Source organism: Gobio gobio (assembly GCF_949357685.1).
Source record: "Gobio gobio genome assembly, chromosome: 11".
Classification (NCBI taxonomy): Eukaryota; Metazoa; Chordata; class Actinopteri; order Cypriniformes; family Gobionidae; genus Gobio; species Gobio gobio.
Window position 1 is genome coordinate 1,839,340 of NC_137104.1, and position 11,949 is coordinate 1,851,288.

Genomic DNA, 11,949 nt, shown 5'->3' on the forward strand with positions numbered 1-11,949 from the left:
TGTATCTGTTTTAGTCCCGGTATGCCATTTCTTGGGATTTTTAACAGGTTAATATTGATTGAATTGGTGGTTGTGTTGTTGATCCTGGGACAGAAGGTTGGACCTCATTCTGTCCATTATTTTTCTCTTTCTCTTTCACCTCCTCATCCTCATTGTGAATATCTAAATGAACCTTTTTTGATCCAGAAACACACAATACAACATGTGATGCTATAGTAATTTATTAATGAAGAAAGCAAAGATAAAGAAGAGTAAATACACACCCCTCTGGATCAAACTGTGGTTGAGAATCAGGTGAATTTTAAAAACCATTTCAAAGCTTTACTGAATGTACACTGAAACTGATCTTTTATCTTAAGGATAAAAGGTGCAGAGGTAAAATGAAAACAAAGAAAGAAGTGCAATATTAGTATTGCTCAGAAAACTGTAGTTTGGTATTTTGCTGATAGGATCAGTGACTGTGGTGTAACATCATCTTATTCCACTCAATCTGGCAATGAAAACAGAACAAAAATCATTAAGACATTACACACAGTATAAATAGAACAAATATCTACACACTGTCTCTCTCGTTTTATCGCTCACCTGCAAACACCTCGACCTCACACAGTGTGAGATATTCCATGCGCACAGGTATGAAAATGTTGACATATTGGCCCTTAATAGGCTTGAACACAAATGTTTGTGTCTCTCCAAGTGTCATGGACTCAACAGTTGCAGCCCTGTGAAGACACACAGAGAAATAGAGATGACCGTATCAAAACGGCATGAAGCATATATACTTCTGTCAAAGGGAAGTTTGTATTAAAAGATTAATTCAAAGGCATTGTATCTTATTTACTCATTTTCTAACCAAGTATTAAGAGAGAAACAATACTTACAGCGCATTATTGTTGCCATTATTTTCCAGGCTGTTGCCGATACGGATCTCAGCACCATATATCCTCACTGCAGCAGTATCTCCTCGATTAGTGATGACAACCCTGGTCACCGCTTGTTCTTTCAGCAGGTCAACTCTCCACCAGGCGTTCAAGTCCCTATCAGTATGACTGCATGATCCACCAGCCAGATTTGAATCCCTTTTGCCATCGACAGCCCTTTCAGCTCCTAAATTATCGTATGTGGAAGACTGGACAGCTGCGGCTCCAAGAGCAAGATTCTCTGTTTCACAAAATAATAAACAATAACTTTTTTGAGGAAAGTGTCTATGTCGGAAGGGTCTATTGGTTGTGCTCACTGGCAGTTATGGAGCCAGACCTAGAGAACTAGAGAGTAGTGTATATCTACAATAATTGTATTGACTGGTCTAAATGTATTATTATTATTGTTATTAACAATACTATTACTATTATTATAAATTACTAATGCTACCACTACTCCTACTATTATCATGAATATTATTGTTGTTACTACTACTACTACTTTTTTATTATTGTTATTATTATTAGTATGATTACTACTTCTACTACAACGCTATTATTATTTTCTTTCTCTTTCTCTTTCTCTTTGTTTTTGTTTTGATTTTTTCTCTTCTGTATGTTTATGTGTCATTGGTCTCTTACCTTGTATAAGCTACTGTTTTGTTCATTTGCAATTTTGCTCAATTAAAAACATAAACAAATAATAATATAATATATACTGTATATGTCACTGACAACATTCAAAGTAATGAAGAACACTCACTTGTAACACCAGTGTTTGTTGGTTTGTCCTTTTCTGTTAATAAAATAATAACAGTTATACACACATCAATAAGTACATAAACAAATTATATAACAAGAGTCTTCTCTCTCTGTCCCTCACCTCCAAACACCTTGAAAACAGGAGCCGTGAGCGTCTCGTTTGGGGAAGCTGGGGCTCCAGGAGCAAGACTCCCTGTTTAACATAAAATACAAACTTTTTTTTCTCTCTTTAATGAGCTAAAGTATAATCCCAGTATAATGGGCAAAATAATGCTAAACTATGTAATCCAAATGATTATTTCACGGCTCTCTGGAATACTTGATTGTGATTGGTCAGTGGTGACATTCTGAGGTCAGATATGTCCAGATAATGAGCGTCATCAATAGCAACGCTGTATAACAGACAGCTCATCCGGTTTCTGAAGCCGGTCTTTCTTTGATTTTTCTTGTATCACACACGGACCCGCTCTCTCGCGTTTCATTCAAACACAACTGGTGCCAGCTGCATCTTTATAAACTAGTTCTGGCATGAAACTCTAGATGGCGCAGGCTGATAGGTCTTTAACTCATTTTGTGATTATCTATAGACCACAGACCACAGCTAAATTTTCATTAGCTATGCTTAACATGTTGATGTGGTGTCAGAGCACGCTCCTGTCTTTCATTATCACTCCTAATGGCTTGCCTTTTATCAAAAAGAGCATAAGGATTATGTAATATTTATCAAATGACTTAAATGATGACACTTGACCTCAAGGTTAGATTATTGTAATGCTCTACTGGGTGGTTGCCCTGCTCGCCTAATAAACAAACTCCAGCTGGTCCAAACGCAGCAGCTCGAGCTCTTACTAGAACCAGGAAGTCGGTTCTGTCAACACTGCACTGGCTCCCTATTAAAACTATTGCAATCTCAAAACTCTGGCCAGTTGATAGTGCAGAGAATATCAAAATCAACTGCAGGCGGTCAATCCTTTTCCTATTTAGCACCTAAACTCTGGAACAGTCTTCCTAGCATTGTTCGGGAAGCAGACACACTCTGTCAGTTTATATCTAGACTAATCTCTTTAATCTGGCATACACAGAACATTATCAATTTATATTATTCCAATCAGTTAAATGATTGTTTGGCTGCATTAACTAGGTCAGCCAGAAACCGGGAACACATCCCATAATACCAGTTAATAAAATAATAACAGTTATTCACACATTAATAAGTACATAAACAAATTCTATCACAGAGTCTTTTCTCTCTGTCCCTAACCTGCAAACACCTCGACCTCACACAGTGTGAGATATTCTTTGCGTCCAGGAATAACAATGTTGACATATCGGCCCTTAATCGGCTTAAACTCAAATGTTTTTGTCGCTCCATTTGCCAAGGAGTCAACAGTCGCAGCCCTGTGAAGACACACAGAGAAATAGAGATGAGTGTATCAAAACGGCATGAACATATCAAATATATTTCTGTCAATACTTACAGCGCATTATTGTTGCCATTATTTTCCAGGCTGTTGCCGATGCGGATCTGAGCACGATATATCCTCACTGCACAACAATCTCCTCGATTAGTGATGCTAACCCTGGTCACCGCTTGTTCTTCCAGCAGGTCAACTCTCCACCAGGGGTTCAAGTCCTCATAAGTATGACTACATGACCCACCAGCCAGAATTGAATTCCTGTTGCCATCGACAGCCTTTTGAGCTCCTAAATTATCGTATGTGGAAGACTGGACAGCTGCGGCTCCAAGAGCAAGATTCTCTGTTTAACAAGATAATAAACAGTAACTTTTTTTCCCTAAAGTATAATCCAAAACTATTTGTCTGACTTCCTTCTCATCTCCTATATAAATAACATTTCAGAAAACATTACATATAAATATTTATAATTTGTATCCTTTATTTGATCAAATATAAATGGTTTGGGTCGGGCGGCTGTTCTAGGTGCTGTCGGTGGGTGTGACTCTGTTGGCATGGTCATTACAGACTCGGCTGTGGGGTTGACTGGCTCCTCCCTCTTACCACCTTTGCCCCAATCCCTTCTCTCAGGTAAAATAACTGTATTGGATTAATATCTGGGCTGGATGTGGTATCTCCGGCTGGGGAGCTAACCGGTGCACATCATGGTCCAAGCCACAGGAAAAAAAGAACAAAAAGAGGAACCAAACATGACTTTTGTTCTGTCAGGTCACATCCAGACTAGGGGAGCTTGGTTTGGAGGTGCCTGTTATGATGCTCCAGCGTACTTTGTGGAGGAAGACTCAGCGGAGCATAGATGCTCAACTGCTGGGGTGAGGGTGTGTGTGTGTGTGTGTGTGTGTATGTGTGTCTATTATTATTTTTTTCTCTTTGTTTTGTTTTTCTCTCTTCTGTATGTTTATGTGTCATTGGTCTCTTACCACACTTCAGTCCAAATATCTAAACAATCTTACATTAAGAAGCATTTACTAGACAAGCAAAAGTTTTTGTCTCATTTTGGGGGAAAATAACTCAAAATTAAGGGAGTTTTGCCTTTAAAATGAGCAAATTAATCTGCCAATGGGGTAAGCAAAATATTATTTTAAGCAAAAACTCCCTTAATTTTGAGTTATTTCCCCCCAAAATGAGACAAAAACTTTTGCTTGTCTAGTAAATGCTTCTCAATGTAAGATTGTTTAGATATTTGGACTGAAAACAAGACAAAAATACTAAGTAAGAAAAGCAGTTTTTGCAGTGCATGTTTAAGCTGTTTTGATCATTTGCAATTTTGCTCAATAAAAAACATAAATAAATAATAATATTATATATGTCACTGACAACATTCAAAGTAATGAAGAACACTCACTTGGAGCACAAGGGCACGATGCCGTGGGATTATCTGTTAATTAAATAATAACAGTTATACACACATTAATAAGTACATAAACAAATTCTATCACAGAGTCTTCTCTCTCTGTCGCTCACCTGCAAACACCTCGACCTCACACAGTGAGAGAAATTCATTGCGCCCAGGAATAACAATGTTGACATATCGGGCCTTAATCGGCTTAAACTCAAATGTTTTTGTGACTCCAGCTGGGATGGACCCAACAGTCGCAGCCCTGTGAAGACACACAGAGAAATAGAGATGAGCGTATCAAAACGGCATGAAGCATATTAAATATACTTCTGTCAAAGGCAAGTTTGTATTAAAAGATTCATTCAAAGTCATTGTATCTTATTTACTCATTTTCTAACCAAGTATTAAGAGAGAGACTGTATTATTTAGAAAATACACTAGAGTCGTGGATCACTTTGAACACATGTGGATCATTTTTCATTCTCCCTAGAATTCCCTCCATCACTGCCTCACATCATATTTTCTCACCCACTGCCCCCTAGAGCCTATATGCAGGAACTGCTTAACATGCAGAATTACAGATCTATATATTCAAACAACTTGAATATTACAGATACAATAATTACAGCTTATTACTGTTGCCATTATTTTCCTGGCTGTTGCCGATACGGATCTCAGCACCATTTATCCTCTCTGCAGCAGTATCTCCTCGGTTAGTGATGACAACCCTGGTCACCGCTTGTTCTTCCTGCAGGTCAACTCTCCACCAGGGGTTCAAGTCCCCATTAGTATGACTGCATGATCCAATAGGCAGAATTGAATTCCTGTTGCCATCGACAGCCCTTTCAGCTCCTAAATTCTCGTATGTGGAAGACTGGACAGCTGCGGCTCCAAGAGCAAGATTCTCTGTTTAACAAGATAAAGTATAATTACAATATAATGGGCAAAATAATGCTAAGCTGTGTAATTCAAATGATTATTACACGGCTCTCTGGAATACTTGATTCTGATTCTAATGGCTTGCCTTTTATCAAAAAGAGCATAAGGATTATGTAATATTTATCAAATGACTTAATTGATGATACTTGACCTCAATGCTACATTATTGTAATGCTCTACTGGGTGATTGCCCTGCACACTTAATAAACAAAATAATAATAATAATAATATAAAAATCAACTGCAGGCGGTCGAGCCTTTTCCTATTTAGCACCTAAACTCTGGAACAGTCTTCCTAGCATTGTTCGGGAAGCAGACACACTCTGTCAGTTTATATCTAGACTAATCTCTTTAATCTGGCATACACAGAACATTATCAATTTATATTATTCCAATCAGTTAAATGATTGTTAGGCTGCATTAACTAGGTCAGCCAGAAACCGGGAACACATCCCATAACATATGATGTACTCGTTACATCATCAGAAGAATGGCATCTACGCTAATGTTAGTCTCTCTGTTTATCCCAAAGAAAAACGCTGTGTAATTCATGCCAGACTAGATTAGCTTTTTTTCAGACCTATTTCAAAGTTTGCGTTTTCTAGCCGCCAAACACTGTTGCCATGCAAATGAATGGCCAGAATGCATTAAACGTTTTCTATTTTAGTTAAATGGTGTCGTGTAAGTGGCCCCAAAGTAAAAAAGTAATGATTCTTTACAACGGAAATTAATACATTAAAGACGTACTTTAGCTGGACAATAACTTTCTTCTCGAGCTGATGTACAGCCAAAATAATCTCTTTCCCACCGGTTTCCTCTTATCACTGTAAATCTGATTTGAAACAATCTATATTGTTTAAAGCGATATATAAATTAAGGTGACCTGACTTGACTTGCTCTGGTGGTTACTGGGTTTCTTATTTCAATCAGCTTGCAAGGTTAGATCTATTGTTCCCGAGAACACATAGCATGCGTTACAAGTCCACCTCTCTAACCGTTAGGCTAAAACTGAGAGAACTGTAGTGTTCGTCTTGTTTTTCTTCACTGTAATGGATTCTAAGATAATAAAAAGGTACAAATTTATGTCATGCAGAATACAGTATATAATTATGTAATTATTTGTTTGGGTGTACATGAAAAAACGCAAAGCTTCCGTGAAAATTATTACTAGCAAGACAAACAAACACGTTCAAAGAAGACAAACATTTAAGGGATAATGTACTATTCCTTAAATGTTTGTCTTCTTTGAACGTGTTTGTTTGTCTTGCTAGGAATAATTTTCACGGAAGCTTTGCATTTTTTACACATGAGCTACTAAATACAATTCAACTCAAATCAATATTTTGTGTCAAATTATTTATTTGTGGTCAGTAATCATGTAATAAGCCGGGGTCCTGATCAGCCTGTCTGGGTTTATTTTGCCATAACAACCAATAAGGGATAATGTACATGAAGACAGTTAATAAGAGTCTGTAAGAATATTATATGTGTGTGACTGACAACATTCAAAGTAATGAAGAACACTCACTTGGTACACAAGGGCATGATGGTGTGTCCTTTTCTGTTACTAAAGTAATGACAGTTAGACAAACATAATAAGTACATACATTATCTGATTACGTATTTTTAAATCCAGGCATTTTTACTTGTATTAATCTAAACGTACCGTTGGGATCAGCGACGCACAGCCCAGTAAAAAGTGTCAGAAACAAAATCCCACGTACAGCCATCCTGATATAAGACACAACAACACATCACCTCATCTCAGCATATGAAGGAATCATTTTCAATTTCTCATTCTCATTTAAACAAAGAAACATATATATATATATATATATATATTGCTACTGTAATGAGACAATAGTAGAAGAAGCCCAAGACTTAAAGTCAGTGTAATGTGACTAACCTGCCTCCGTTCTTTGGGTTTTAAACGCCTTTGCTGAGTTTGCTCTAGTTTTAACTTATATACACTACCGGTCAAAAGTTTTTGGATGGTAAGATTGTTTTAAATGTTTTTAAAAGAAGTCTCTTCTGCTCACCAAGGCTTCATTTATTTGATCCAAAATACAGCAAAACAGTAATAATGTGAAATATTTGTACTATTTAAAATAACTGTTCTCTATGTGAATATATAGTAAAGTGTCATTTATTCCTGTGATCAAAGCTGAATTTATCATCATTACTCCAGTCTTCAGTGTCACATGACCCTTATCTCATCATTCTCATATGAAGATTTGCTTATTATCAATGTTGAAAACAGGATTATTTTATGAATAGAAAGGTCAAAAGAACAGCATTTATTCTGAAATAGTATGCGTTTGTAACATTATCACTACTGTTAAAAAATTTAATACATTTATTCAGCAATAATGCATTAAACTGATCAAAAGTGTCAGTATAGACACTTATAATGTTGATATTTCATTATTTATGATAATAGTTTTATATTTATTAAATGTTCATTGCTATTAGAATAATTATCAACACTATTGTTTAGCCACATTTTGCCCTTTTGTAAAAGACAGATTGTCAGTAAAACTGATTCTTGTTGAATGTTCTCTTGTCATTATTGGATTGCAGTGAGTGACACTTCTAGACTACTATATACTACATCTTTACACCCTGACTTTACTCCCTGAGTCCAAACAAAAGTTTAGTTTTATTAGTAAAACCTCCATTGCATATGATGCTCTCAGAGAAACCACTAACAGCTTCTTCACTAACAAGACTTTCTTTACACCACAACAGTTGCTATTAATCACAAGTGATTGGTTAATATTAATATTATATTATATTGTGTGTGTTCAATAAGTAACTGTGATGTTTTAATGGAATGACATTTACTCTGATATGGTTTTGAAAAAGGAAACACAACATTAATGAAAGAACAGAAGCACGGCTGTGTTACAAGAATGGCTTAGAGTTTTGCAAATGTATCACTAATAAAACTGATCAACTGTATTCAATACATTCTCATTCCTATTATAATTGTAAAGAGTTCATAAACATTCATAACTCACCTAGAAATCATCAATGAAGCAGCCTCACAGAAGACCTTCACAAGTCAGCCGTTATCTGTAAATAATAAATAGTAAATAATAAGTTTTTATATAATAAATAAATAAATAACAGTATTAATATTTATTTATAAACAATTGCTATATTTATTATTTATCCAATATATTATTCAGATGAGGAACATTATGCCCTGTCAAAACATTACAAACCAAAAATGTGCCATTAAACATAGATATGAATATTAATACTCACCAGCAGTCTATGAAGAGGATCTAGATGAATAATATTGTGCTCAGAAATGATGCTCTATTTATTGGTGAATTAAGACCCTCCTAACCAAATAAGTCTGATCTGATATCAGTAAAATCAACATTAAATGGAACTATTGCAAAATATTCCCTGTTTTTGTGATCATGACAGCTCTAGATCAAACATTACTTTGGAGTTTGAACATCTGACACACAAAGTGAATCGCCCACATGATTGTACACAACATGAGGCTTTATTTCGTCCTTGATCAAGTCACATGGCGACACCAATACACTCCTCGATTTTTTGCATGCTTACACATTATAATTTCTAGTTTTATATATACTACAACCTATTTCCTTTGTGTATCACTGCCATCTTACTATGAAGAAAACAAGATCTGTGCATCATCTGTGGCGACGGGGAAACCATGACACGAATTGTGCTGATGGCACTGTGTGCTTTGGCCTATTTGCCAAGTTCAAGGGTCTATGAAAAAGACTGGGACTGTGAAAAAGTGTTCAAACTTTGGCTCGCCTTAGGGTCGTGCGTCATATTTCAAGGACTTCGGTCTGCTTTAACACATACTCTGTGGCGGCCAAGAAACGACACTGTAAAATGGGCTGATGGCGCAATATGTGGCTCAGTGTGCATTGTCCTATATGCAAAGTTTAATGGTTTCACATGTGCACATGAAAATCTGTATATTTTTTTATTATTTTTTTCTTTCCTATTAGAAGCTCGGTAATACAGTGCTAAGAATATTGAATATAAGAAACCCAAAATGCTTATAACTGCAATTTTTCATAATGAAAAAGTGCGCCTTGCTTTAATTCAGTCGTGTTTGATAGTTGCTAAAGAATCACTAAACAGCTGCCATGAAAATATTTTTTTTGTATGATAAATGTGTTTTAATTAAATTCTTAATTTTCTATTATAGAATGCTAAAAAGGGGCAATAGTCTGGAATTGCAAAATATTTTTCCATACTCTGCTTTCTTTTCTCCATACTTTTACAAACTGCGTAGGAACCCTGACGGGTGCGTGGGTCCAATATTGCATCATCATAATTATTTTTTACAAATCTATATGTTGTGGAGCACAAAACTAGACATATATGGTATCTTTTGAAAGCTTCTGAAAGCTTTCTTGACAACCACATTACTTTTTAATTTATGTTACGAATAATATTGGATTTCATATTTATAATCACACAAACTCGCCAAACAGAGACACATATCAAATGAAAGCTCTCTTAAGAATATCACAGTGTGGTTTATTTCACCGATCTAACACTTTACAGTAACATAATTATCAAAAGAATCACAAAGATGGAAATTAATCCTGCATCACATTCCTCTAACGCTACATCAGCTCTTTCCTTGGGTTTTTTCTTCAAGATGAGACTCTTTTAGCTTGTCTGTGATCATGCATGGCCAAACGACACTGTAATATGTCTCAGATGCGAAGATCAAAACATGTGATCATGCAGCCAAAAACGTCTCGGTTACGTATGGTAACCCTCGTTCCCTGAAGGAGGGAACGGAGACGTACGTCGGACGTACCGACGAATTGGGATCACTTCTGGGAGCCCCTATCAGCTTCGAGCTATCTAGAACCGGCCAATGAACAATTGGCGTGCGAGATTTGCATCTCGCGCTCCGCCCCGCGCCGCGGGTATAAACAGGAAGCGAGAGCGAATGCACGCTGTTTTTCACTGAGGAGCCACACGTAGTGGCTCGACCTGCAGTGATGGTACAGCAACTGTGGCGACGGGACGTACGTCTCCGTTCCCTCCTTCAGGGAACGAGGGTTACCATACGTAACCGAGACGTTCCCATTCAGTCGGTCACGTTCGACGTACGTCGGACGTACCGACGAATTGGGATCCCCTGTGGAAAACGCCATAGTTACTACCACTTCCAGCGCCCAGCGATGAGCCCCACGGACCCCGATCTGATGCGGGCGGGAAAGTTCACGCAGGGAGAGTCAAAGCTGCTGTTCCGCAAGACCCATTCAGCTGACTGTATTGGATAACGCTGGGAAAGCATGCCTGTGAAGGCAGCTGCGGAAGCCACATCATGCCCAGAGGGAGTTAACATGTGGAGAATACACGTATGGGCTGGCCGTGGGCAGCACAACATACGGAAGTCCCAGGGGTGGCCCCGGCCAATTCGTGGAGGGGGAACAACACGTACCTGGGACGGCAGAGGAACTCTGCCGAGGGAAAGACACGGGCTCGCCGTAGGGAGCCGTACCGTGGAAGAATACACTTATGGGACCGCCGTGGGGGTCACTACATACGGAACCCAGCCTAACACAAGTTCCACCAATGCATACGAGTGTTAGACCTGGCGTCGAACGCTCCGCCACGTCCGACTGCCGCGGGTTGCGGAGGACTCAACAGGGTTCGCCGTTCCGGGGAACTCGACTGGAGCAGAATAAGCGCACGCATCCGTCTACCATAGGGGAGGGAATGGCGCAGCAAGCCGACACTAGAACGGGTACTTCGGTGTTACTGACTATGGGAAGTGAGCACACAGGAAGACACCGGCTCTACACGGAGGCTATAGAATCTAGCGAACGTGTTAGGTGTCGCCCAGCCCGCAGCTCTACAAATATCTGTCAGCGAGGCGCCACGAGCCAGCGCCCAGGAAGAGGCAACACCCCTAGTGGAGTGGGCTCTTAACCCGAGCGGGCAGGGCACGTCTTGGGACTGATAAGCCAAGACGATGGCATCCACTATCCAGTGGGCCATCCTCTGCTTGGAGACAGCCTTTCCCTTCTGCTGTCCTCCGTAACAGACGAAGAGCTGCTCTGAGGTCCTGAAGCTTTGCGTTCTGTCCACGTAAGTCCGGAGAGCACGGACGGGACAGAGAAAAGCTAGGGCTGGGTCTGCCTCCTCCGAAGGCAGCGCTTGCAGGCTCACCACTTGGTCCCGGAAGGGAGTAGTGGGAACCTTGGGCACATATCCAGGCCGGGGTCTCATGATCACATGAGAGTTACCGGGCCCGAATTCCAGGCACGATTCGTCGACCGAAAATGCCTGCAGGTCCCCTACCCTCTTGATGGAGGCCAACGCAGTCAGGAGTATTGTCTTTAACGACAGAACTTTCAACTCAGCTGACTGCAGAGGCTCAAAAGGTTCTCTCTGTAGTGCAGTTAGCACCAGAGTTAAGTCCCAAGAGGGTATGGAGGGAGGACGAGGTGGATTTAATCTCCTCGCTCCCCTAAGGAACCTGACGATCA

At 39.1% G+C, this 11,949-nt stretch overlaps 1 protein-coding gene across 1 annotated transcript; it reads right to left on the reverse strand.

Annotated features, from left to right (window-relative positions):
- Window positions 1–205: 205 nt before the first annotated feature.
- Window positions 206–7,164, reverse strand: LOC307134176 (uncharacterized protein; the record flags this gene model as incomplete). Its single annotated transcript, XM_079829710.1, has 11 exons — window positions 206–490; window positions 586–722; window positions 882–1,161; window positions 1,684–1,716; window positions 1,804–1,875; window positions 2,944–3,080; window positions 3,161–3,440; window positions 4,503–4,535; window positions 4,622–4,758; window positions 5,123–5,402; window positions 7,101–7,164. The coding sequence occupies 11 exons, from the start codon at window positions 7,162–7,164 to the stop codon at window positions 486–488; spliced, it is 1,458 nt and encodes a 485-aa protein (XP_079685836.1). The 3' UTR covers window positions 206–485.
- Between the last annotated feature and the right edge of the window lie 4,785 nt (window positions 7,165–11,949).